The sequence below is a fragment of the Cydia fagiglandana genome, chromosome 17 (assembly GCF_963556715.1).
Source record: "Cydia fagiglandana chromosome 17, ilCydFagi1.1, whole genome shotgun sequence".
NCBI classification, from domain to species: Eukaryota; Metazoa; Arthropoda; class Insecta; order Lepidoptera; family Tortricidae; genus Cydia; species Cydia fagiglandana.
The window spans coordinates 9,460,599-9,488,453 of record NC_085948.1 but is presented as its reverse complement, the minus strand read 5'-3'; the positions used below and the strand labels follow the sequence as shown (position 1 = coordinate 9,488,453).

Genomic DNA, 27,855 nt, shown 5'->3' with positions numbered 1-27,855 from the left:
CGACCACAGTTTTTTTTATATAGTTTATTTGTGTACTGTTTATGAGCTCCAGCACCAGCAGATTTATCAAGTAGGCATATACCTGAGTGTTTAGGCATAGTTTGCTCACATTATAATTGCTTTTGAAATAACTCTGACCTTAAAAACCCATCAATTAGCAGTGCATAGGTTGTGGCTCCTCCTATGAACAAAGCGCGTGCGCGAGTGACTTAGTCTGGTATAAAAGCTTTGGCGCGTCCAACTCGCCACCATTCCCGTAGTCCTTATCTGCTGCGCCTGAAAACGGGCGGGAAACGCAAGATAACTTTCCAGAAGTTTTACAAAGTGCAGTGGCGGAGGATTTGAATTTTTTAATGTGAGTATTAAGTTTATTTAACTTGTAAAGACAAAAGTTTACATGTTGAGGCTATTAGCAATAGCGGTTTCATTAGAGTTAAGTCGTAATTAAATAAGTTTGAGTTTGTGTGCTCATGAAATATGAATTCCAAACAGACTATACTTTGCACATTAAAAGTCAACTAGCGGCCCACCATATAAGGTAAATTGGCAATCGAATTGGAATCAAATCATGTAGAAATTTAAAATATGAAATATTACTTTATTATTGTAGGCTACTTGTAAGTATGTAAAAACTTTTTTTTTTTTTTTTTTATTCATAAGCCATAAATTGTATGTGTACATGTTGATGTTAGGCAATACAGTGAGAATCAATACAATTTTACCCAGTGGGTGTAGCTACATATTTACTTACATACCTACTTATTAACTAACCGTTTATATTATAATATTCACTTAAGCTGTAGGGGCATAACTCAATGACAATTTTTTTAAGTGCTGTCACAAATTTCAAGTCATCGAGTGACTTAATTTCAACGGGCAACGTATTAAACACTTTAGCAGCAACATAGATAGTGCTACGCTGGAAGATTGCTGTCGTAGCAACAGGAGCCCGGATGTCGTGAGCAAACATTGAGTTTAGTCTGTCGCTATTAAAGTTATTTTTTGCAGGAAATTTATTTACATGCCGGCGAACTAGTTTGCAGAGCTCTATTATATACAGTGCAGAAAGAGTGGGCAAACCTAATTTTTTAAAAGAGGCTCTGCACGACTCTCGATTTGATTTGCTGCCAACTAAAATACGTACACATCTCTTTTGTAGTATAAACAGACGATGGACTTCGGTACAACTACCCCATACGGCTAATCCATAGAGGACGTGTGATTGGAAAAATGCATGATGAACTTTATTTAGTTTAACCTGTGGTTAAAATTTTAAACGCTTTTTAAAATTTTGAACTGGATGTGGAGGTACATTTGGACTATTGCACGTATTTAATCGTAAGCTTATTACTATCTACACTATCTACAGCTACTTAATTGGTCTCAAGTTTTTGTAAAGTAGGTACTAAATAAAATAGTTGGGACGCTAAATAATTCTATTTGCAACGTAAATTCATAGACAATCGTGAAAAACGTGTTTTATGAAGACCTAGCGACCCGCCCGGCTTCGTGCGGGTTAACAAATTATACACCTAAACCTTCCTCAAGAATCACTCTATTGATAGGTGAAAAGCGCATGAAAATCCGTTCAGTAGTTTTTGAGTTTATCGCGAACAAACATACAAACAGACAGACGCGGCGGGGGACTTTGTTTTATAAAGTGTAATTATTACTTACCTAATTATTTATGCTAAACATAAAGTTATGGTAATTCGGCTTTTTTTTTCTGTGCGATAGATATAAACTGCAAAAAAAGTTTTGTAACCCACTTTATTTTGACTTTCAGTTAAAATCAAACCATTAATAACCGCAACTTTGTACAAAACCGTCATTATTAATTAATTAATCTTAATATTAATAAGTATCTTATTCGTTCTCTTGTACAAATTGGTAAGACCAGCAAAATAAATAAAAACAAAATAAACACATATGATTGTATTTTGTACCTAGGTAATTAATACAATTACAGTATATCGCTATTTTAATCTGCACTAATATGCACTACTGTCTTTCAGACATTTAACCGTCGGAAATGAAATCTTTTTAGGGTTCCGTACAAAACTTTATTCACGGAGCACTTATGGGATCAGTTCGGTCTTGCAAATCAGTTAATTTTTCCTAAATTTAACAGCGTACCCTTAACCCTAAAAGCCTCAATACCGGACATTTACTGGTGATTTGCGCCATTTGTGGGCATAATTACCCGCTGGACACTAAAGACTACCAGATAAGAATAAGACCCAGAGAATTCAAGCGTAATTTTTTTATCACTTTCTACACTTTGTAGTACCTGCACCCTGTTTTTTATAATTTACAGTGTCTAATTATCTCTTTGGGGAAACAATAAATTATATATCTAAATAGTCTAATTTGGAGAAGATAATCGATAATTAATCTTATGTTCGTTTTTTTAGCATTAGAAATAAGGTAAACAATCTTGATGTGTCTTTTAATTAAAAAACACATTTTATAAATAAGTTACGGCAAATATGTAACAATTATGAATCTAATACGATCGTGTATATTCTTCTGCTTTCATAAGTAATAGTTACTGATTTTTAAAAAGCGTTTTTCAATTAAAAGACATGTCAAGATCGCTTACCTTCTTTCAAGTTCTTTCTAATGCTAAAAAAAAACGAACTACATAAGGTCAATAATATTATTTATTCCGTGAATATTTTAGTGTATAATACTTGTATAATTATTATTAGGATCGATTGTGATCTAGTAATTAAACTCAAGAGTGAAGTTTTGAATGATTGGTAGACGATCGGTCCAAACTTCTGTGGACAAAATCTGAACTTCACGAGTTACAATTAGGTATTGTTTTGATGAAGACAAAAGGGAGCTCTGTTATGTACCGCTAGAATAAAAAAATACATTTAATATGAATTATTGTACAGTTCGGTACTCTTGTTCTTGCGGCCGCGGCCCGTAATCCTTATGTCAAATCAGGGCGCAAATTTTTAACCCTATTAAAAAGAAATAGTTTAACTCTGCAGTAAGAAAATCAAGCCCTTTTTAGCAAAATTTATTTATGCCCAAAATGTAATCAGGCTAATCTGGATAAATAAACCGAAATTGATAGGCCTGAGTAAACACCTGATAACCGCTCGATCCCGAGTTCAATTAAATATTATTTAGACAGCCGCAGAAGTATCTAAAAATTTACCCAATTTTAAATTTAGGTATTTTATTCGCCCCTCAACCCAGGTGTCGTTAATAAATTTGTATTTATTTAATATTTTTACCCGAATGACGAAGAAGGGAAAGTTTCACACACTTTTATTCAGCTTCACTGCGTATATGTATACTATATGTGTGCTTCAAGTAAAGAATACTTCCGTAATTCCGGTTACAATGCATGAATATAACCACGAAAAAAAGTTTAGGCTAGCTTGGACGGAAATGCTGTCGTACTTAGGTATATTGTCCGACCTGCTGTTTTTTACATGTATGTCGCATTTCTCAACCGCTTCTCGTAAAAATTTGTGACGTGTAAAAATTATAAGTTTAGATTTTTTTGTCGATTCAGTATTTGTAATTTTTTCAAATTGACGTATTAGGACTCGCACGGCGTACAAAGCCACTAGTATAAATATATCTCTATCTATATAATAGTGACATTTTAAAATATAAGATTTTTTCAAAGTTATTACTCAGTCAGACTTCATGTATTGAGATTATATAGATAATAAAGATGGAAAAGGCCATCGATTGTAGCTTTATCTTAAGATTACAGTGACTTGCAACATACACTTGATGTTACTATAATTTTTGTATAGCATAGGTAAGAAAGCCTGTAAAAATAGTAAAATAAAAATAAGTATAAGTATTTAATTTTATATTATTTCAGTATTAAGTATTACCTGCTAGGATATATTATGCCTAGGTGTACAATATAGAAAATAAATTCATTTACACAGAGTAAATTAGACAACATCCAAACTCAGGAAAAAAATATAATATGCGTTTGTCGCACAAAGGACCATGGGCAACTTTGTATGGAGCCTGGACCCAACGCCAACAGAAATGAGAGTAAGGTCATTAGATAGGTCTTTCTATGTACTTCATATTGTTCTATGTGCACCAAGCGGAATTCCATTGCAGAACTGAGATATTGGCAGTTAAGCCAAAATGTCGTCACCCTTATTACCTAGGCAATAGAGACTCGAGTAAGTAAATTAATTGCTGCAGGGTAGATGTTCGCGCACCGCGGGGCGAGCACACCGAATGATTTGCCGCGCTCGCCCGGCGCGGCGGTGGACTCTATTGCCTAATGCCTAGGTAATAAGGGTGACGACATTTTGACTAAAATACCAATTACTCAGTTCTGCAATGGAATTCCGCTTGGTGCCCATAGAAGGAAATAAAGTACAGAGAAATACCTACCTAATGACCTAACTCTCAACTCTGTTGGTTTTGGGGCAATTTTGACGCATAGTCCTTTATGGATTGGTACTTGAGTTTAGAGTCTGCTTCGGAACGGAAGCAAGGTCAGTAGAACGTTGAGGAGGCTAGAAAGTAACCAGTGGGTTTTGGGTGGACGAGTTGGATTGAGGGCCGAGCCGTTAGAGGAGGTCTTCGAAGATAATTATTTAGATTTTAACCCCTTGGGGCTCAATGTCCTCGAGTTAGACCGAAGTAAGTCTGCAATAATTTTGATAGCACACACAGTCCAAGTGTTACTTATAGAGTACGTCATAATTTATAGAAATTTGACGTTTAAAATAACACTTGCACTGAGTGTGCTACGTATTAAAATCGTTGCAGATGTATCTCGATCTGACTCTTATACTAGTACAATTACCTCCAATGTTTAAATCTTAATTAAACAGAGTTGTTTTTGTTTTGATAGGTTCGATTTTAAAACCAAACAAATTCAACTCTATTCTCTAATATCACTGATTCAAATTCGATTGCCAAAATTTTCCGTGTATGGTGGGCCGCTAGAGGATAATTTAATGATTTTACGGAAAACAACTTACGTGCTTTAACTTAAAATTCATTACAGTTTAAAAAAACCATACTAATACTCATCGGGCATATTTTTACTTTAACACTATTTTTAATTTAATGATTAATTTTACAACTTATCTCACAATTGTATTTATCGTCAGAACGCTGAGGGGTATGACAGTTTTACAATTGACTATCTGATGATAACGTTAACATAGTACAGATTTATTGAACACCCACACCCAAATTTTCACGAATAACCACAGACGGTTTGGTTGGGTGTAACCTCCGCCGCCGGTAATAGTTGTGAAATACTGTATTTTGTATCCTTAAATCATACCAAACACATATAAGATATAAGCGTGCAGATAAACGAAAATGTTTTTGAGCATGCGTCTCAGATGGCTTACAGCTTGTATAATTGAATTTCGTCGTCGTTTTCTACTCTTTGACAGGTTATTATCCCCCGTGCGACTATAATGCTTTATTATTTACTATACTGCGCTCGTTAGGATGTCTTCAAAACAATAAGCGTCGGAGACGACTTTATTCCTATATTTATATTATATTCCAATTCAATCCAACCTTAACATATAGTACGATTTATAAATTAGCCATATAAAACTTATTAGAGATCACGTGGTTTGAATGTGCAGAAATTAATATATTAAAGATAGGAATGGTTTTAGAATTTGTAAAATTAAACTAACGAAATGGAAACGATTTTGTGTAACTATGTGCGTATAAAGTTTTAAAAAAGTCCGCCAAAGCAGCCAAAGTCTTAAATGTTAATTAGTCTAATGTATAAAAAAATAGAAATAATGAAGTACCTTGATTTAATTTATTTGTGTTTTATAACTGCAATCAGATGAGGGAATTTCGTGGGATGAGTACAGCAAGAAATCGCGGTTGCCTATTACTGGTTGCCGCGGTGGTTCTGGCCTTCTCTTCTTACATTGACCAGGTAAGATTTAAAATGATTGTGATAAGTACATGAAATACAAGTTATTTAAATGTTACACGTTTAATTTGGTAGGTGGTGAGCATGCCCGCTTTGTCAGCTCCAAATCAATGGCCCACATTTCCCAGAAGAAATATAGCCGCTCTAGCTAGAGCAGGTTATTTGAGAGGAAGCTCCGCAGCTACTTTTAAAAGAAGCATTTCGACTTTAGCAAAAAATGGAATGCTTCCCACTTTTAGAGCACCGTACGATGAAGCCGACAAACAAGATGCTGACGACGGGGAGTCCCATGAGAAACGAAACTTGGCTTCAATAGCCCGATTGCGGAGCTATTCCGCCATGAAACGGAACATCCAGGCGCTGGCCAGAGATGGTGGTTATCGCGGAAGCGGGAGAGCTCAGTACAGCCAGCAAGCCGATAAGCGTAATGTAGCCGCCTTGGCTCGCAATGGGATGATACACTTGCACAAAAAGGACATGCCTGGTGGCGATGAATATTACTTCCCCTTTTATCAGAACCCTGTAGAGCCACCCTCCGACATCGACGCTAACGAAATATACGACTGGCAACAAATCGTAAATCCGGACATGTTCCCTCCCCTGTCACAAGTTTACAAGCGGGGTGGTCCCATGCCTCAAAGTGAATATGAAAACCCAGATGAGAATGACTACGCTGGGTACGGAACTCCTTCTGAAATGGATGACAATTGGTATTTTAAACGAGGGTCCGCTGGCTTGCCGGTGTTGGGAATGTATAGGCCTACCATAGGAGACCAAAGTACCAGGACTAAAAGGTACATTCTTTCTCTCCCCGATGTCATTGATAGGAATGACATTCATGACTCCGAGGACACAGAAAATGAGGACAAACGATCCGTAGGTAAGTGTGCATTAGATGAAGCATAAATAATCTCTGAATTTATAGAGAGGTAATTTTGTGTGCCTTCATTGCGTCTGTTACAGATGATGATGACGATGTGCGTGAAAAATTTGCAAAGCGGCACATTGGGTCACTGGCCCGGTTAGGCTTACTACCGTCATTTAGGTTTTCAGGCGGACGCTATAGTAGGTCTGGCCGCGCTAGGCTGCTATGGCCTAGTCAGGAATTGTACAGGTCTTGTGGAGTTCGGATCTAATAATAGCCGTCGATGTTACTAGTGTGTGTCATTGTCAATTTGATCCAGTAGTTATTTAGGACAGTTTTACAGCTTTAACGCTTCAAATAGGATTGGCGCTTAGTTTTAAGGATGATGATAGAGGCATGATAAATGTGTAGGTAATGAGTGCTGAAAGAAAAATCGACTTTATGGCAGTTCGCGACGACTCGAGCTAAAAAGGATTTTGTCACCACCTTGTAATATTATGTCGCCTATTCGAAAAGCGAAAACACGTGGTCAGTCATTGTAAATTTCGTATTGTTATGTTTTGGACTACCTAATTTACTTACACTAATTGATTGAAAGATTTTTTTTGTTTTCATAACTCTCATTTAATTTAATTAATATTTATTGGCTATTCTTACCTTACATACTGACGTTGTAACGAAAACAATACAAAATTTAAGATTTCTATATATGGAAAATCATGACCGCGTCACAATGTTTTCGAAGTCTCGAGCTGCCCAAAATATTGTGAAATAGAGTTTGTTTACATGTTTAGGAAAATGTATGTTTACAAGAAATGAATGAGTTAAATCCTGGCAAATAGGTAAATTGTGTTAGCGCAGCGAGATAGTAAAGTTAAATGAATGTCGCATGATTGTTGACGTCATTAGAGCGTCGGCTGCCACTGTCGCTAATTAGTGACATTGATAGCGGGAAATGCAAAACTAGACTGGCATGGCGGTAGGAAACTGTTCTAATAGAGACTTTACTGGTCGATTTACTAAAGCTGACAACGAATGGGTTTGTTATTGGCTCGCTTTATTATTAATTGCCCTCGTTATGTTTACCATAATTGTATTTTCGATTAAAATTTGGATAATGACGCTAGTAATGTCACTAAATTCACTGTTTCAGGAAGAAAAATATCTATGCAAAAAGAATTATGCCAAACTAAAAAAAATTAGGTAGTACCTACACCCGACATATATAAATGGTTGGACTGATTGAATGTAGTATGCTACATATTTTGTGTTTTATATGTGGAATGTGCAACTTGATATTTCCACTTAATTGGAGACGCCTTAATTCTAGTTAACAAATACTAACTTAATTAATTGAATTCGTGCCAGCTTTCGTAAATTTACCTGTAGGTACGAGCGTTACAATTAATGTTTAGTAGTACTGCAAATTTGTGTCGTTTTCAAGCAAAGTGTACCTTGGTGTCGGTTGATATTAAGGTGCTAGTGCCTTAAAGATGCTATTTGAAATCGCCCTTATCGACGATCGACCGATGGTACTTTTTACATGAATAGGTACTTACCTACATATTTTACTGTTGATTGTTTTACCAAATCATGATACGATTACTCAACCAATATTATTTTTCAGGAAGCATTCCCCTGACGAGAATTTCGGAATTAGGTATGTAATTATAATATTAAATATATTATGGACGGGTCACTCACGTATTTTAAGTCATAAACGCTCGACATGTTTCACTTCGTACCGAGGAGTGTCATCAGGAGCTTGCGTTGACGGTGACGGACGGGATCGTTCTTAATATATTTAATGTCTGTGTCTCACGGAAGTTTTGTTATGTTATTAAAATACTAAGAGACATTCATTATATAATAGGTACGTAATGTTCTTAAAACTAAAAATAACTAGAATTAAAATAACTAAAGCTAAAAATACCTTTTGATTTTGTCCAAAAATTAAAAATACGTATCAAAAAGGGAGGCCCTTAGGCATTGGCTGGCGCCTCGTGGAGCCCCCGTGCCGTAATATCAGTGTATTGTTAGGGGGGGTTAGGCCGCTATTTTAGGATAATTCAAAATTATTTTATGAATCCATAATTATCAAAAGCGACACTGGGGGCCCATTTTTGAATTCCGTTCGAAATCGGTGAAAAACAAAGAAATGCTCATTTTTGAAATACGAGCGATAGAAATTGGGAATCGAGTGGTATTGGCCACTCGTTTTCAATTCTATTAGTATAATTAAAGGTCTAGTAGTGGAGATATTTTTAAACGAAATGCACGAAATCGAGCGGTCGAAATTCAAAAATCGGGCCCCTGGTTGCGGAAATTCGGTTCATGTTCACGTACCTTTATCTACAAGCCATTTATTGATAGAGAATTGGGTACTATTTATATTATTTAGATATTTACTTCCGATTGAATGACTATTTAGTCGCCTTTTCCTATAGACATATAATATTTAAAACATAAAATTCACCAATTGAGATGCGAACAGGTTACCTGACAAGGCTGTTTGTGTTTTATAAAAATCGCAGCTTTAAACTATAGGTATAATGCAAATTTTGGAAAAAATATTTTAATTTTTCCAGTAATTCTTTACCTATTTGTCGATTTTACGAAGTGACAGATAATTGAGTGAATTGTGTATTTACAGGCAATATATCCCTAGTGCCGAAGCTGAGCCAGATACAGACAACGCCGACTTACCGCCGCCGCCAGTACTTGCTCACACGCACCCGACCGGCCGCCTCCTCCACCGACCATTAGACAACGATGTGCCCAACGATGTGTCCAGCCCTTTGCCATCGCCCCCTAATTCCTTAGAATCCTTCGCTAAGAACCGGTGGCAACCCAACACCAAGGAAATCCCCAAGTTCTATTACTTTAGGTCGCTCAAACTTCCCTATCACAACTCGGGTAAGCGATACCTGTTGCTGCCAGCCGTCGATAATATTCTCCTGAGGAAGAACTACCCCAACAGCAGTCTGCCGGGTCGACGCAAGAATCAGTAGCCATGTAACTGTCGGCTGAGCGGCGGCGCGCGATAACTCATTTGAAGCCTGACTATACTACGGACATTATATCTAAATAGGCGTAGCCTGTACATTTAAGGGTAAAGATGTGGCTACGGCTAAAATAAGTATACACGACCTTATTGTCATAAAATTAAGGTTGAGTAAACGTATTTTTGGTAAATTGGTTACATCGATATTTTGACCCTTGATTGTACTGCGTACGTGTGACTTATGCCATGTCACGGGTTTTTGAATGACTGTAAAAGGTAAGGTCAAGTTTTGCGATTCATATTTTTAAAGCTGACATAACATCTCTTCATCTTAGGTTGGGAAAAAAAGATTGGATTCAGCCCTTGTTTTTGAATGTACTGAATAAAGCATTTTCTATTGCCGATGGCATGTACGTTAGGTGCAATTGGGTGACTATTTAGATATATGTTTGAGGATTTCACCATCTGCACAATACTAAGGCATGTAACGATCAAATTCATCGTGGTATTCTTTCCGTTGTGTAGTGTAAATGGTTGAAAATCCGTTATCGCAGGCGCGCCTCATGCTCAAGCTGGAAAAACTAAAACAACTAAGGGTACCTTTCCATCTAGTATTGTACCGATGGACTCAATTAATTGATGGGAACCAGTTAGATCAATTATATTATACTAGATGATGAATAAATTACTTTTTTCCTGTAAGTTCTCTTAGCGGAATTTAACCTCAGTTGTTTATCAATAAAATGTTGCGTTTCCAATCCTTTCATAACTAAAATAATGTGTCCATATTTGTTTGAATTATTATTACCACTGCTTCATAGTTTTTATACATCGCAGGAACAAAGGATACCGGATATAGTATAGACAATAAATGTAATCTAAATGAAACACTATAATGTATTGATGTTAAATGTTGTTGTGACAATGAATTAATTAAGCATGAATATAAGTTTTAAATAGGCTAGTGATACTTAGGATATATCGGACATTTTTACAAAACGACTTTGGCCAGTTTAACATGTGACAGATATAGTGTAGCTAATCAAATAAGTTTATGTTGTCAATCACAATACAAGAATTGATAAAAAAACGTAAAAAACATGATAGTCTTGACAATATAACAAATACGTAGTTTCTTAAATAAAATCATAGCCTTAAGGTACTATTTACTGTCTGGAGTCTTCTTGCAGTTGTTATATAATAACAATGTTAATTAAAGAGCTTTTTGATCTCTTACCGCTAATCGATATCAACATTGTAAAACCATTTAAAACCAACATATCCTTGTAGTTTAAAGTCTTTCTTTTTTTAGTGAGACTACTAGACTAGCTGTGTTTGACAAATAAATATAGAAGATACCTATTTTGCTTTTTATAATTTAATAAGTTATATTATTTGATTTGATTTCTACTAATAAAGATATAAGATACGTTTCCGTAAGACACATGCTTAAAAAAAGAATTAATATTTATATACGACGTATCTTTTCATTTCTTTATTAGTAAAAATGGAGCCTGTGATACTGATAAGAGAAAGGATTTCTTCGCGTGATTTCGGTACCTATTGAAAACCATCAATAATATATACTGTAAACATTTACATGTTCTTGTAACGTTTCTTGGCTAAAATTTTTGACAATAATACGAACGAATGTGACCATAATAACGATAATAACTCTTAAAAAAATATAATATTTTACTGTAGGGTAGTATTTTCTCCTGAAAAGTAAGTATGAGGTAACTGTATCACTAATATTTTTAAAATGGATTTATATTAAGTATTCAATTTTACTGTCGTGTTTATTGTAAATAAATATAGACAACCGTGCCAAGTTGTTGTATTATTTCATTATAAAAATAAACCTGATTTAGCATGGATAAATAATAAAAATGAAACTCAAGTAATTATTTCGCCAATCTATGTATTAAAATAATTTACTCCCCATGAATTCTAATTACATTAAAGAAATGTCGTTGAAATTTTTCATCGATTATGAGGTTCAGTGTCAGGTTCTGAAAAAATATGAGAAAGGGATGAACATAATTTAATCAATTTAGGCTCGTAAAGTTTTATGAATAAAGGGGATAGAGTTCATTTGTATGATTAGTAGGGTTTTTTTTTTGACATAATGATTTTTGGTGAGGGTCAATCGGTCCTCACTAGGAGTACGGGCGGCCGATAGCCTTTAAGTAAGTACTCTACCTGATTTAACCAGTAGAGTTGGAACAAAGTTCTCCAGGGAAGAAAGAGCACCGGCCGAGGTTGCAGTAGGGGAAGAAGCCGCGACATGCCTGAAGACGGCCGACGTTAGCGGAGCCGCAGGTCAACGCGGTGGTGCAGCTGGTGCAACGGGCGCCGGCCTGCGGGGAGAAAACTTACGACATTTAATCCTCTGATTTCTGAGAGTCTGATATATAAGACATTACATATCCAGCTCATTTCGCCACAGTCTGATAAATAAGACAAAGATCTGATTTGGTTTTTACAGCACATTTATAACTCCCGTAACTATGCCAACGTTCCTCTGCGTGGTACAATTACTGTTGGTGGCGACACGAGCACGCTCGATCGAAAATGGCTGGCGGTTAAAAGGTTTTAAAGAAGTAAATGACAAAATCCTTTTAAAATCGATGGGTGAATTTTTTGAAAAGACTGAAGGGTAACACGGAAAGAACATGACTGTCTGGTCACTTTGACAAACTTTTTGAGTAATTGCGGTTTAATAGTCCGATAGCAATAACTTTTGAAGTTATAAGATTATTAATGTTGCCTATTTTTTACATATAGTTTTCAGACCATATACTAAACCTAATAATAATAATTTGTGTCATCCTAGTTAATTGCTTAGGTAGAAATTTAGGTATTTCTTTTTTTAAACAGCATTCGGTAAAAAGAATATGAAATTCTTTGTTTCCCTGTAAAAGCAAAGTGGCTTCTGACGTACACACGTATTTTGTGTCATTTTCATCCACGGGTATAATGATATTTAATAAATACCTAATAGTGAACCTAAAATGCCTAAAATAAAATTATAGTCGGTAAGTGAAGTGTTGTACTTCACAGGATATTATAATATGTTATTCAAACAAATGTGTGTCAAATTCATCCACCGCTTTTATTTTTAATCTTTTTTTTTCTTATAAACTTCATGTATCTGCCACAAAAAAAAAATCATGTTATTAAGTTTATGTCTACATTATGATAATGCCACATCGAGACAACATTCATAATTTGGGTCATTTTCAACAACGGTTTTTTACTATTTGGCAAAATAAAACTTTGCATGAACGGCGTACGCGGGGAAGGCTACCTACGCGGGTAGCGAGTACCTACTTGCTCCCTTGGAGTGGCCGGCGTTGGCCCATCGTGTAGAGGAGCCATTACAGTGTATTTATTTCATTCGGAGGCATAATTATCATATTAAGTCTTTTCATAGTGTGGGAGTAGGTATGTTGTAAGTATATTTAAAAATAAAATGTAGGCTCCTCATACTGACCAACATTCGTGACGCTCGCAATCAAAAGGTACCACTTTATCCTTGCCATAAGGACTCTCTGACAGGTTATTTGTATAAAGATACAATAAAATTTCGTCTTTATGGTAAAGGACAAAGTGGTCCCTACCTTTTGAATGAAAATGTTACATCAGCAACTTTTAAAAATAACTTTTATTCGATATTTAGTACACTTTTTAAGATTATTTTAATACGCAATGTATTGCTAATTTTGTGATGTATAAAGCGTGGCAAGCAACGCCAATTACAATGATGATGGTGTACATTGAATACAAAACTTCATAAATTTTAAAAGTTATTGAAAAAAATATGTTCCTTTGAGGAGCAGAATATTTTCTGTTAGAACGATTATGAAACAATTGAATGAATGAATGATTTTATAGGACATTCTTACACAGATTGGCTTAGTCGATAAACAACGATATTATAGAATATAAGAAATTATGTATATATATAATATACTATAAGAAATTCCACTGCGAGTAAAACGATGATAGTTGCTGAAAAACACCGAGCTGAGGTTTTTAATTTGAAGAGAATTGTAAATCCGTGTCGCTAAGTCCATATTACTTGTTTTAAATTTAGAATTTAGAAACTAATTCGTGGTAGTAAACGATACAAATATTAGAAAAGTCCTTTACGACCTTGTTCGTTTCATATACTTATGGTAAAATCATTTTAGGGCGGGTCATAAAGGGCAAGTAAAATAAAAATTGTCAATAGTAAAATATGTCCTTTACGACCATATTGACCATACGAGATACGATATGAAAAATCATCAAGACAAATGAAGGGCTTAAAGGACGACAAAATACATGTAAGTCATTTACAATCATATTTATATTTAGCGGTAACCTTAACGATAATATCTATGAATTTCTAATTTATAACTGGTCATTTACGCCCCTTTAGATAAGCTGTTTTTACAAGCTCATAGTGCAAAAATTTGGTCGTAAAGGCAACTTTTTAAGAGATATAAAAAATTTCACTATACAGAACGAAAGCGCTTGGAATTCTGAACAAAACCGACTACCGTATAACGACTACCGTAGGCTCAAAGGGCGTAAGGGACAAAATTGCAAAAATGCTGTTATACTCAGTATTTTTTTCTTTATCGAATAGTATATTTAACGTATTGATAACTTGAAAAAAATGTCCGTTAAGCCCTATGAAAAATCAATGCTTGAACACAGTTTTCCAACGCATTTGGCCGTATCTAAAAAATATTGTGAGACATTTTGGCGTAACTCCCAACTTTGTGTAGGATACGCCCTTTTGCATCGGAAATTTTTGAGTGCTAAATGTACGTTACGCCCACAACTAATATACAAAAAATGTATAACTATTGTATATATATGCGAGAGAGAGATTCAATGTAAGAGATACGCCTGCGCCCCCATACTATGTATAATTTCGGGTTTATAATTGTTGCTTTTTTGTGTTTACGTGGGATGACCTAGTTATACCTACTTTCCTTGTCAATTTTTTTGTTAAGTAGGTACTTGCATTACCTGCTCATGTGCTCATTGCTTTATTTATAGGGTTACTAAATTTTGACAATTTAAACTGAACTAGTGGGTACTTTTTAGAGATGCACCGGATATCCGGTTACTATCCGGTATTGACCTATCCGGCTATTATTTTACTATCCGGCCGGATACCGGATAGTAACATTGCTTGATTTCGGAGTAATAAAATTGGATTTAAGAAACAGACACGGTCATAATCGTACTTATTTATTATTTTAAAACAATTATTCATTCCACTGACTTGTACGCGCACTCATTTCGAACCTAGAAATGAGTGTGCGCGAACTTTTACTAGGAAACAGGTCAAACCTGCAGAATGCGCACCTGAAAAACCGAAACGTAGGTATAGTTCCTCTGACCGGATATTCGGCGGCCGGATACTGGATATTCGGCCGATGGTCAGGCCGAATATCCGGTATCCGGTATCCGGCCAAATAACTATCCCTTGCATCTCTAGTACTTTTTCATCAGTTTTATAAAAATAATAAAACATGACTATATTCAAATGATAATTATGGCGTTTAATTAAGGTTAGACTGATAACTATTAGTTTTGTTTGTGACTGTTTGTGACGTCATATTAATATTTTTTTGTTTAAACCCTAATTTACAGGATTAACCTTATGAAAGTTACTGTCTAGGTATAACGTTTGCATTTAAATCCATAGAAGTACGTAAGCCTGGCCGCATGCCTTTTTCTACTCTAATATAATGTCATAAATATGCGATCATATTCAATAAGTTTTACTGAATAGACATACGAAATTTCAAAACCACTACTGTACCTAATAGTATTTTAGTATGTAAAAGTAAAATTTATAATCTAATTAACATTACAAACAGAAATAACGCACAATACTTTCTATAGTAAAATTAATTTGCTACAAATTGTTGTATATCAATATATACAGGGTGTCCAGTAATTAATGAACAACCTTCTAACCATCGACAGGGCACCTCAGGCTGATCCAGAGAATGCACTTATAGGTCTAGTAAAAGTTTCGTGGTTTTCGAGATAATCGCACTTTTATGTCTTTTTACTAGTTAGCACCATACTTCACTTTAACCACCATCTAGGCCATAATCTTTGTTTGTAGAAATGTAAATAGCATGTGTGATACCATTTTAGAATCAGTATTAGATAAACTATTTTTATAAAAGTTGGCCACTCTGTTCTCCATACGTTTTTTTTTTTCACCACAAGCGATCAGACTTCTTAAAAATGTTAGAGTCCAATGTATTTTTTTGGATTAAGGTCTTCTAAAAATATACCTTGGCTATGGAAAAACTGTATTGCCTATCGGTTCGGTTAGCAGGCCTATTTGAGAATATTTTTCAAAAAACAGAAGGTAAAAATCTTTTCATTTATGTCCTAAGCGATCAATACAGTGAAACAAGGAACCAAAATTAGAAAAGTGCGATTATCTCGAAAACCACGAAACTTTCACTAAACCTATAAGTGCATTTTCTGGACCAGCCTAAGGTGCCTGTCGATGGTTAGAAGGTTGTCCATTAATTACTGGACATCCTGTATAAATGGTAGGACAGCAGTGATTATGTTGAAGTAATCATCATCATCGTTGTTCTTAAGAGCCTAGCTCTTGTCGGTGGAGTATTCGCCATTCGTTCTTTTCTCTGCCACTGTTTTGAGCTCATGGTACGTCACTACATTAATTTTCTCTTTGGCCTGGTCAATATATGCACGGCTCGGTCTTCCTCTGCCTCTCTGTTCTTCTATTCTGCCTTCAATTATAGATTTTATGTAAGTATCGTGACGTATCAGGTGCCCCAACATGTTTCCCCTTCGGTTTTCAATTGTTTTTAGCAGAGATCTCTTCTCACCTACCAAATTTAATTAAATTAATATACTTGAAGTAATATAAACAAATAAAAAAAGAAATTGTTTTTGTAGTGTGTAAAAAAACATTGTTTTCTTAAAAACGACCTTTTCCACGTTTAAGTATCCAAAATAACAAAAATGGGGAAAACTTGACAGTGAATACATACATCTCTATAATTTTTCAGATAAAAAATGGAAATTATAGTACTCAGAAGTAGTGTTCCCTAAATGCAAGTTGCGAATATTGTCATGAAATTGTTGAATTTACGCCAAATGGTACTAAAACAGTTTAATTTTTAGTACATTACGCCCTGTTTCTGATAAGATAAACATTAAAGAAGAGGCGTAAGGGACGCCTTTTTAAAAATAGTCGTGTTTTTTGGCGTAACGGATATGCTATTTTTGTAAATAAGCATTGTATTCAAGAAATCAGTTTAAAAGATCGCAAAAAGTTAGGAATAAGCCACATACAGGCATCAGTTAATTCAAACAAACAAAAAAGGTCTGATTTTTTTCTCAAAACAAAACTGATTTTTGGCTCTCCTGGAAAGATATCCTGGCGTTTTGTCAGTTAAACCCTTTGAGGCTACGGTAGTGGATATAACTCATTTTCGCCAAAATGTCCTTTACGCCAATTGAACCCAAAGGTAATTATTATCCAAGAACCTTGAACTATCAAAAGTGTTGGTAATTATTATTTAAGGTAAATGTATTCAAAACATCAGAATAAACAGGCATTAAATAACCTCAATACGTGTACATAATTAATAATATCTATTATAAAAAAATGCTAAGAACAAAAAATACATTAAAAAAATAATGTGCATAATTTACGTTAAGTATGGAAAGACTGGTTTGTGCTATTTATAATGAAAAAAAAAATGATTATATTAAAATTTATTAGTCCATATAATTAAGATATATTGAAGTTAGACTTGATTAGATATAGAAATCAAAATTTTGAGAACATTAATATAAATTAAGTTCAAGAAGTAATATTTTTATCAAAGAATGAAAGTTACCTCAAGTCACGGTATTAATAAGCAAATTTTACTCAAGTGGTACCTATTCCCTATCATTGTCACAAGTATATGATGCGTAACCATAATGTGTATAGATTTATAAACAGACCTTAATTCTCGCAATAAGATGTACTTACTTACAGTTCTTTTGATAAATGGTGACATTGTACAATATTTATAAGTTCTCTTTGTAGTAGTATAACTTTGCATAAGTTGCGTTAATTTGGCGCGCAGGCGAAGTAAACATGCGTTGCGTACGCAACGTGTGGTTTTTAGAGAGAGGCCCTTACCCGCCGCCACGCTAAGGTCGCGCCGCGCCCGCCGCGCCCGCTCCCCGTGCATGGCCCGCGTTGCCCCGTTAAGAGCCACCCGCTAGCGTCGTATGAACGCGAACATTATTTTTGTATTATTTGTTTATGCAATGGATGAAACTGACACAAATTCATATTTCTTATTTATCCCGCCTTTTATATTAATAAGGTGTGAACTCTAGTAACCTTAATATTCTTTTGTTATGGTAATAGCTTGTTAGAACAAAATTATCAAAAATCTTATGAAGGTGTGCCTCAATAAGACACAAAAACATGTAATGTCCATATTGACACGATTAAATGCGACGTCAGCAATTTTTTTTAACTTTAATTATTTTTTGAGTAATTTTGAATAGTATGACATTGTATCCGATTGCAATGGACGTAATTGACACAAACTATGTTTTCACATTAAAAAAACTATCCTAAATGCGACACAGTTACATGTTTTCTCTCGAATATTCTTTTCTCCAAAATAATTCAAAATAAAAATAATTACCACAAATTATTAAATAACTTAAAAAGCAAATAATATCTGTGACACAAAACAAAATGTAAGATTAACAGCTTAAAACAGCATTCGTAAGCGAAAAAAAATTTGACTTTAATAATACTTTAAGTTAGGGCTCAAAATATAGCCAGCGCTGCAGGACTATTAAAAGGAGCGATGGATGCAGATAATTATAGTTAACCACATTATTTTCGTGAAACTATAGGTCTTTTTAAAGCGCGAAAAAAGGAGTTAAAATTATTATTAACATCATTTTCTAAAAACCCGGTCAAGTGCGAGTCGGACTCGCGTTCCAAGGGTTCCGTACATAAGTTCGACTCGCGCTTGACCGCACATTGCTAATAGGTTTTCCTATGATCTATAGGTAAAGTACTATTTTGTGTATTTTTTTCAAAATTTTAGACCCAGTAGTTTCAGAGATAAAGGGGAGGGGGGGCACGAGTGATCCTACAAGGGTTCTGTTTTTTCCTTTTGAGGTATGGAACCCTAAAAAGTGATTAAGACATGTTCTTTCCATGTACTCTTCATTTGTCTCTAACGAGATTCCAATTAGCGAGACAAGGCTCCCGCCTCCCGTTAACCCGCTCATTTGTTTTTACTTGTGGGATGCTGACAGTAATGTTAACTACTGCTGTATGCTACCTATCCAAAGCTTAGACCTGCGTAACGGCAGTGATGAACTTCATCATGTAACGTGTGGCAGACAATTCGGTGAAATATCACAGTGAAAAAATAAATAAACTAAAGACAGTCAATCGTCAATACGGGACTGGCACACGACATATGTCAGTCCCGTATTGTCCCGATTAGTGGCCGGTGCGACATTCTACCCCAGCGCAGCGGGTAATGTAAAAGTGCTTTATGCTATGCTATAGCCCCGTTGTAAGCCTTCTACGTTTCGTTTTGAAATTTATGACTTTTATGAGACGTATCTCTCTGATCTCTCTCTGTACCTACGAAATGTATGCAGGTATCCCTGTTTGGTCCTATAGTATTAGGCATTAAGTTTGCCATTTGTACATTGTTATATATATTTTGTTGAATAAAGTTTAAATAAATAAATAACTTGCCTGCGTGGTATAGTTACAAGACACTAATGTCGAAGCCGGGCGGAAAAGGTTGAAGAAAAATCTGTCCTGATGGTCTTCATGTTGTTCCGAGGAAGCATGGTCTGCAGAAGAATCAGCAGCGTCAGCGGGTGGGCCCCCGGCTTCTTGTTCTCTGATACCTGGGAATTGGAATGGGGGGAATTGGAAAGTGGGTATTTGAAATGGGAAATGTGGAATAGGTATGCCGAAGAAACTATGTTGGCCACCGGAGCTGGCATCGTTTTGACTCTGTGCTAGAGAAAGGTTGAGGGTCGCCTGAAAATAAAATATACATATGTATATTTATAAAAAATGTTTACTAGTACTACACTATAATAGGTGTAAGTAGGTACATTAAAAACAAAGGGTTTTAAGGGTTTTTATTCTAAATTAATCTTATCTTTATCGGTGTAGTTTGATCACGTCGTATAAGGTGTATTCGGGTAATTTCGTATGTCGGATAATTCCGAAAATCAGATGAAAATGACCCAACATTCCATCATAATTATCCAACGGTTTTCGACAATCGTAATTACCCGAATATACCTTACCTTCTATAATTAAGGTGTAGGTAGGTATCTACTACAATAATAACTAAGTACAAGATATTTTCATCTGGAAAGAAGAGACGATCTCAAAGCCTTTGTAAGATTCCTTATTATTCAAACGAAACTTACCACAATCGTGACGAGGACAAATAGTGGAATTTTCAACATGATTTTCAGAGTGTTTTGGACTGTTACAGATATTCCTTGCCAATTACTCCACTGTGGCTGATTTTCAGAGGCTCTACATTATATACAGTTTCCATATAAAGGAGTTATGTTAATTAGTCTGTAGGGATGTCGGTCTAGCGTGGGATTAAAATTAATGGAGTTTTCTCTTTACACTTGACGCTAACGAGAAAATTAATAAATTCGGTTTTGATAAATTCTGGAGCAAATAAAACGACTTCGGTTTATACAAATAACAGAAAAGGTTACGGGCATAATTTAGGGACATATTTCCAATCAAAATTATCATGAGAGTAAACAGATCACAGTGATACATTCCAGTGAAGAATTATAATACAAAGTTATAATTTAGCATTGCTCGTATTTTCCCCTTATGGCTCCTCTACACGTTGGCCAAACGCTCCGCCAACGCTTGGCCCATGAGTTGGCCGTGCCTTGGTCGGAACGCTACTACACGTGGCCACGTATTCGTCATTTTTAATTTAAAAAAACACAAAAAGCATGAACGTCCACCCTCGACCGCGTCCGAGCACGCACTGCCGATTGGGCCACGTGTAGATGCGTACCGCAATCGCTTGGCCAATCCCTCTGATGTGCGGTCGAAAAACTGACAACGCGGCCAACTCATCGCCATCCCGCGCGCCAAAAGCCAACCGACACCAATACCCCCTCTACACGTTGTCCCAACATATTGGACCAATAGGTTGGGCCAACGTGGAGAGGAGCCATTAGAATACTAGGCTAAAAATGGCACCAATTCATAGAAACATTGGTCTCCTTTCGGGATAACAGGTGAATAGCCGTTTTCAACCCAAAACTTTCAAAGTAAAAAATTCTATAGAACAAAAATTAGGAGAGATTCAACGTTTCGAATAACAAAAACATCGTGTTGCGTGGCTACCTGTTATACAAGTTTAGAGTTATCTCGTTTAAACATTAAGTCATTTACGGTGTTCTCACTGTCAGCCCTATGCGGACATGAGCCTAGAGCAAACAGTGCTATACTCGTCTTCCTGTAAACAAGTTAGTACAGAAATGCTTTCATTTTGCGTGTTATGTCGCTCGAATACCTACCTTCCTCCGAACAATGATAACATACGAATCGTGAGTCGTGTTTGTTGACAATGGAATCTTAAACAATTAGGGACAGGCGAGGCAGCCTTTACAATTAAATTACGTTATCAATTGTTTAAATGCAAAGGAATATTTAATTAAATGCAGAGGAATGTTGAAAAAATCTACGTAATAAAATATTATCTAAAACACCTACAGTTTATTTTCACAATTAACAAACTCACACAAATTCCGTGGTTAATTTCATCTTAAATAGCTATTAAACGAAATTATTTAGTTTATACCTATTCGTAAAACGCTATCTTGGCAAATAGCATTGATGTACCAAAGTTGGATATTTATAATTATAACAATCTATTTAATCCCCTTATTAATTGGTCACCTTTTTCGTAAAAAAAAACCTTATTAGGTACCTCCTAAACTTTTATCTAATTGAATTTTAATATATCATAATTTCTTAAACTTAATTTATTATAGTTTCTGCTTTCAAAACCCCGATTGCCTCGGATGTGACGTACAAGATATAAAAGATATTACATATAAACAAATATGCAAGCGAAAAAGTCCACCACTCCTCCACTGAAACCCACAACGAGTCATCCACTTAAAAAAAACCCACTACGAGTCATTACTCGTACTTCAAAACAAAAAAACCCATAACTAGTCATCCACTTATACCCGATAGGTTTGTGTCGAATCAAACAGATATCCAGCTTCAGTAGCCTCTCGTAAGATCATAGTAGTATCGTAGTATGATAAATAATCACGATGTCATTGTAATCTTTTAATATATCCGTTTGATATGGATAATGATTCACTCCGAAAATCCACAGCAGCATTTGGTATCAGTTGATAAAAGAAGATATAGATTTGTCTCATTCAATATAAATAAGTTAGATTCATATCAAGCGACTTCAAATCAGGCGTGTGTTGCAATAGTGAAGGATTGACCATGGCCGCTCTCATCAAACTTAGTCTTTTTGTGGTAAGTGAACTTTGTTATATGACTGGATCTTCTTCTTTCCCCTGCCCTTAACCCTCGTCATGTGGGGTCGGCACAACATGTTTTTCTCTTCCATTCTCCTCTGTCTTTCGTGTCCTCAGCACTTACTCCTTTCTTTCTCATATCCTCTTTCACACAATCCATCCATCGTTTTTTGGGTCTACCATACGCTCTCCGTCCATCAACATTCATCCCTAACATTCTTTTGCCTATATGGCATTCATCCCTCCTCATTACATGCCCATACCACGACAACCTAGCACTCCTCATTTTCTCCGTTACTGGAGCTACTTTCAAACTTCCTCTTATATACTCATTCTTAATCCGATCCTTTCTCGTCACTCCACACATCCATCTCAGCATTCTCATTTCCGCTGCATGCACTCTTCTTTCATCCGCTACTTTCGTCGCCCAGCATTCTGATCCATACATTACAACAGGTCTCACGATCGTTTTGTATATTTTCCCCTTAAGTTTAAGGGGCATTCGTGGATCGCAAGTTGTTCCAGAGACCTGTCGCCATTTCATCCATCCCGCATTTATTCTATTTTTCACGTCTCGGTCGATGTTTCCGTCACCTTGGATCAATGACCCAAGGTACCGGAAGTCAGAGCAGACTGGTAGGGATACACCGTTTAAGGCAATATGGGAAAAACTGGATGGACCACCGAAATCGCAGAACATGTGCTCCGTTTTGGATCTGCTTATTTTGAGTCCCACGCTTTCCAGCTTTTCTTGCCATTTTCCCAGCCTGCTCTGGACCTCAAGTGCATTTTCTCCGACAAGAACAATGTCGTCGGCAAACAGCATACACCAAGGTGCCTCCTCCTGTATGTTCGATGTCAGAGCATCCATAACCAGGAGGAACAAATACGGGCTTAAGGCCGACCCCTGGTGTAAACCTACCGCCACATTGAACTTGTCGGTTACTCCTGCTTCCGACCTGACGTGAGTACTGGCTCTGTCATACATCGCCTGAACAAGCCGTACATACTTCTCTGGCATTCCTTTCTCTCTCATACACCACCACAGAACCTCACGGGGTACTCTATCGTATGCCTTTTCCAAGTCCACGAACACCATGTGCAAGTTCTTTTGCGCAAGTCTGTATTTTTCGCACAGTTGGCGAAGTGCAAATATGGCGTCCGTAGTTCCCCGGCCCGGCATAAACCCAAATTGGTTCTGTGTTACCTCACTTTCTTCTCTCATTCGTCTCGCTACCACTTTTTTCCCATACCTTCATACTATGTGACATGAGCTTTATTCCCCTATAGTTGTTGCAATCCTGTACATCACCCTTATTTTTAAAAACGGGCACCAGTGAACTGTTGCACCATTCATCAGGGATCGCCTCTTCTTGCAACAACTTATTGAAGAATAAAGTCAGCCACTTCCATCCATCCGCTTTCAGAAACTTCCATACTTCCACAGGTATACCATCTGGCCCAACCGCTTTCCCATTCTTCATACCTTGCACAGCCATCTTTACTTCTTCTACCGTGATCTCCCTCACCATACCAATGTTACTTCTAACATTTTCTAGCACTCCACTCCAGTCATTCTCTTCGTTCATAAGTTTATTGAAGTAGTTCTTCCAGCGTTCTTTTATGCTCTTGTCATCCGTCAAAATCTTTCCTGCTTCGTCTCTCATACATTTCATATGATTTATATCTCTTGCATTCTTCTCTCTCTCTCTTGCTATTCTGTACAGATCTTTTTGGCCTTGTGGGCTCTCCAGGAAATCGTACAATTTATCTTGTACCTTGGCCTTTGCGATTGCAACTGCTTTCTTTGCTATCTTTTTACTTGTAAGATACGCTGACCTCTTGATTCCTTTCTCTCTATCGTTACCCTCTTCCACACTCTTCCATTCTTTAAAAGCATTCTTCTTTTCTTTCAGAACCATTCGCACATCTTCATTCCACCACCATGTATCCCTATCAATCTTCCCTTTCCCTGTTGTTTCCCCAAAAACATCCCTCGCTACACTTCTTAAACATACTGCCATTTCATTCCAGCAATCATTCACTCTCATCTCTGCCATATCACCCATTCCTACCATCTTATCGACTATTCGTTTCCTAAATTCTTCAGCTAAATCTCTGTCCCTCAATCCATGCCATTTCGTTCTAGGTGGGGGCTTCGAGTTCTTTTGCAAGTGTTGTACTTTAAGATTTAAGTCTAGAATCAGTAACCTATGCTGGGAAACTAGGCTCTCACTGGGTACTACTTTGCAGTCCTTAGCCGACTGTAATTTACTCCTTCTTAGAAGAAAGTAATCTATTTGGGTAGAGTGTTGGCCACTGCGGTATGTAATAAGATGTTGTTCTTTCTTTTGATAGTAGGTGTTCACTACGGATCTAAAATCAGTTTATTTTAGTTTGCATTAGTAAATGGCATGATTGTAAATATGTATTTTATGAAAGCTACAATTTTTGAAGTGAAAACTTCTTTAGCGGCGCTGAGCACTTTTTGAGGTGGGGAAAAAATGATAAACTCGATTCAGCGTAACGCGTAACGTAACGCTGACGTCATGTGTCACGGACAATGTTATTCACCAAAGAACTTTAGTCATAACATATTATAATCAGGTCAATTATTTAAAACTGGACTTTTATATTAAGCAATAAAGCTCAATGTTCTAATCTTGTACGGGCTGAAATACGAGGATCTCAAAGTTACATTCTAACTTTATATCACTCAAAAATAATTCAATATAGCTACATCTTGATGAAATCGCTAATAAAAGTGAACTCTAGTACTGGTGAATAAAACTCAAAATATCATGACCATATTTATCATCATGAATATATTTAGATACGAGGTCTGCAAGGTAACTTTACAATTTCTATTCGAATTTTAAACAATTAACGCTACAAATTTAAGCTCACTGGCCAGCAATTTCGGAACTAAAGTTTTTCAATAGAAAGGAGGATGGGTCAATTATAAATACATAGTGCTGCAGACATTTTGGACTAGTCATTGAGTTTTCACTTCTGTCGGCACTCCCGGAGTGCAATCGGTTGTTTTTTTTTAGAATTAAATTATTAAATAGACGGCACTATTAAGCAATAGGTACCTATCTTATTTATCTATAATATACTTAATTATAATTAAAAACATTTAAGTGTATTGAATGCGTATTTTAACTGTAATAACTAATAACAGGATATGTATGGATTTGTTATGGATATGATCAGTCAGTGTCACTAGTGACGTTTCCTCAACAACAAATTCATAGCTCCTTTTACAATCAGAATACGCCTCTTGAAATCAGTCTTAATACAGTGACACGATTTGCCAGAATATCATATGTTATTTAATAATTTCAGATTACGATCATCGCGATGGTTAACTCGCAGCGTGTCGTCGATATTCCCATGGGTAGGCCTCCAAATTTGCCGTGGATTCCACAATGGGTTGCGTGCGAATTCGACTACGGAATATATAAACTTGGTCCCACATGTAACGACTGCTACAGTACTTCCTACTGCACTCCAAAAGGGGGCATCTTGAGGAACTGCTTTGGTTTGACACCTTACTGCGTTAATGGAAAATGTGCTGAAGAACCCAGTGCGGACTGCGCAGATGTTGAGACAGTCACTGACGTTTATTAGGGTCTGATCGTTTGATTGTTTATTAGGTTATGTACCAATAATCAAATATTGTAAATATATTAAAGTAAATCATTATATAAATAAATTTCTCCTTTTAAAATTTCTTATGAGATACACTACGCATGTTTTTTCTTGGCCTCTCTCTTTTACCCTATTAGCGGTTATATTTTGCTGCAGAGAGTCCGCTTTCCGATTTTTTGTCCTAATCTTCGTATGGTTCCCTAGCCTATTCCAAAGCAATTTATTGGTAGTGGATTGCATCGGCCGAAATCATCTCCAAAGTGCATAAATGAATTGAGAAAAATAAAACCACAATCAGTATGACCCCCCAAAAGTATTGAGTTATTAATATTATAAATCTATGTTTAATTCAATGACAGGAAAAGACGGTCCATGAAATGGCATCGGGATTTCGAAAACCTTTCATATTAGTTGGTAGCGTTGAGTGCCTAGAATCTCCCGTTCGCCGACGGGAAGTGACGTCTAAACCAATTTTCCCGAATACTGAAGTCGGATGTCTATTGAAGTTTGACCCAAAGAGGTGTGATATTAGATTTCGTACGCCACGCTAACTTTATTAGGTAGAGTCTGTGCGGAAAGAGAAGAGTCGTGGGATTTGAGGGCGCGCCAGTGCTATTTTATGGTTTTTGCTATGCTGACAACACTGGTCACGTGATTATAGTACGACACTAAAGGTCATGATACTTGTACCCCTTTTGTTCCGGTTTTTTACCATGGCTTACTAAACGGAGCCTGGTGGTGGTGTCGGCTCGTCAAATCAATCCTCTGATTTAGCGCAGGCACTAGTTTTCTTTTTAAAACACACTTTTTTTTATGTTTCAGATACTAAAAAGTGACAGTGCGATTGACAAAACTGCTAAAACTAGTTAAGAATCTGCCCAATACAACTGTAATTTTAGTACCAAACAAGATAGAGTCTCATTTATGTAGTTATGTACTACCTAATCTGTGCAGTCCAACAGTTATTTTAATACAAAACCGGGTAGATCGGGTAGAAATTGGGCATTAGAACTGTAATTTTACTATCTGGGATATATTTCACCCATTGTAAACTTGACTTGTAATGTATGTGTACATTATTAATAATAAATATGAATATGAATAAAAATAGTGCATAAGTAGGTAGGCCTTATTGGGATATGTCCGGTTCTCTCATCTTACGATATTTTACTTCGCCGAAAAGTCTGCTAAATATGAAATACTTATAATTTTGTAACTAACAGAACCTAGTAAACGAACTTACAAATAAAGAAATATTTTTATGAAAAGGTTTTATTCTTTGTAATCGACGTCTTAATTAAAATATTCAATGTCACTTATGTTTGAGCTAGCTTCAGAAGAACCAGGGACTGATGTGAGGAACTAGATGTGCTTGAATCCGGCACGTAGATTACGAATTCTTGCATATCACCTACTTAGCGGTCTTTTATTCGAGATACCGTAGGTACTTTTACACAATCCTGAAAAAAAAATTACATATGCATAAAATGGCAAGTATCAAGACTATTTGTCAGTTATTTTAAAGATCATGAATGACCTGCATATTTATGAAAATTAATATATTTTGAATGAATATACTTACCGATTATTTACCGGAGACAAGTTACTTAGGGGGCTTATTAAATAGGTAGGTAATTATTTAATATTAAATACAACATCAATACCCGCGAATAGCGGAAACACGTTCCGCGACTTTTTGTAAGTCGATAGTCGGCTTTTAGCCGTTTTCTTCCCGCTGACAAAACCGAACAATGTTAAATATAATTTTTCTTGTGGTTTTATGTACGGTTTCATCGTGTTTTG

At 36.1% G+C, this 27,855-nt stretch overlaps 2 protein-coding genes and 1 long non-coding RNA gene across 5 annotated transcripts; 2 read left to right on the top strand and 1 right to left on the bottom strand.

Moving 5' to 3' along the window:
* The first annotated feature begins 219 nt into the window (after window positions 1-219).
* Window positions 220-10,500, top strand: LOC134672432 (neuropeptide-like precursor 1). 3 transcript variants are annotated; one of them, XM_063530330.1, is made up of 6 exons: window positions 239-355; window positions 5,828-5,923; window positions 5,996-6,800; window positions 6,884-7,034; window positions 8,413-8,445; window positions 9,439-10,500. In XM_063530330.1, the coding sequence occupies exons 2-6, from the start codon at window positions 5,828-5,830 to the stop codon at window positions 9,794-9,796; spliced, it is 1,443 nt and encodes a 480-aa protein (XP_063386400.1). In that variant the 5' UTR covers window positions 239-355; the 3' UTR covers window positions 9,797-10,500. The 3 variants fall into 3 exon arrangements, with proteins under 3 accessions (XP_063386399.1, XP_063386398.1, XP_063386400.1); XM_063530329.1 differs by lacking the exon at window positions 6,884-7,034 and having other exon boundaries at window positions 220-359; window positions 5,833-5,923; window positions 9,439-9,703; XM_063530328.1 differs by lacking the exon at window positions 6,884-7,034 and having other exon boundaries at window positions 221-355; window positions 9,439-9,703.
* Window positions 10,501-10,645: 145 nt separating this feature from the next.
* On the bottom strand, window positions 10,646-20,416 carry LOC134672438 (uncharacterized). Its single transcript, XM_063530337.1, has 4 exons — window positions 20,281-20,416; window positions 19,586-19,879; window positions 11,992-12,149; window positions 10,646-11,801 (listed from the first exon to the last, which is right to left on the bottom strand). The coding sequence occupies exons 1-3, from the start codon at window positions 20,317-20,319 to the stop codon at window positions 11,997-11,999; spliced, it is 486 nt and encodes a 161-aa protein (XP_063386407.1). The 5' UTR covers window positions 20,320-20,416; the 3' UTR covers window positions 10,646-11,801; window positions 11,992-11,996.
* A 1,642-nt stretch (window positions 20,417-22,058) lies between these two features.
* LOC134672706 (uncharacterized) lies at window positions 22,059-26,116 on the top strand. The gene is made up of 2 exons (XR_010099377.1): window positions 22,059-22,396; window positions 25,747-26,116. It is a non-coding gene; the product is annotated as an uncharacterized LOC134672706 (long non-coding RNA).
* Window positions 26,117-27,855: the final 1,739 nt, after the last annotated feature.

What these genes read in the sequence shown, in the direction of transcription:
- LOC134672432 (XM_063530330.1), top strand. Translation starts at nt 5,828, where the DNA reads ATGAGGGAATTTCGTGGGATGAGTACAGCAAGAAATCGCGGTTGCCTA. An exon ending in CCTAGTCAGGAATTGTACAG is followed by an intron (nt 7,035 to 8,412) that starts GTCTTGTGGAGT and finishes ATTATTTTTCAG; the next exon opens with GAAGCATTCCCCTGACGAGA. An exon ending in GACGAGAATTTCGGAATTAG is followed by an intron (nt 8,446 to 9,438) that starts GTATGTAATTAT and finishes GTGTATTTACAG; the next exon opens with GCAATATATCCCTAGTGCCG.
- LOC134672438 (XM_063530337.1), bottom strand. Translation starts at nt 20,319, where the DNA reads ATGTTGAAAATTCCACTATTTGTCCTCGTCACGATTGTG. An exon ending in TTGTCCTCGTCACGATTGTG is followed by an intron (nt 19,880 to 20,280) that starts GTAAGTTTCGTT and finishes TTTTATTTTCAG; the next exon opens with GCGACCCTCAACCTTTCTCT. An exon ending in CTTGTAACTATACCACGCAG is followed by an intron (nt 12,150 to 19,585) that starts GCAAGTTATTTA and finishes TTCTCCCCGCAG; the next exon opens with GCCGGCGCCCGTTGCACCAG.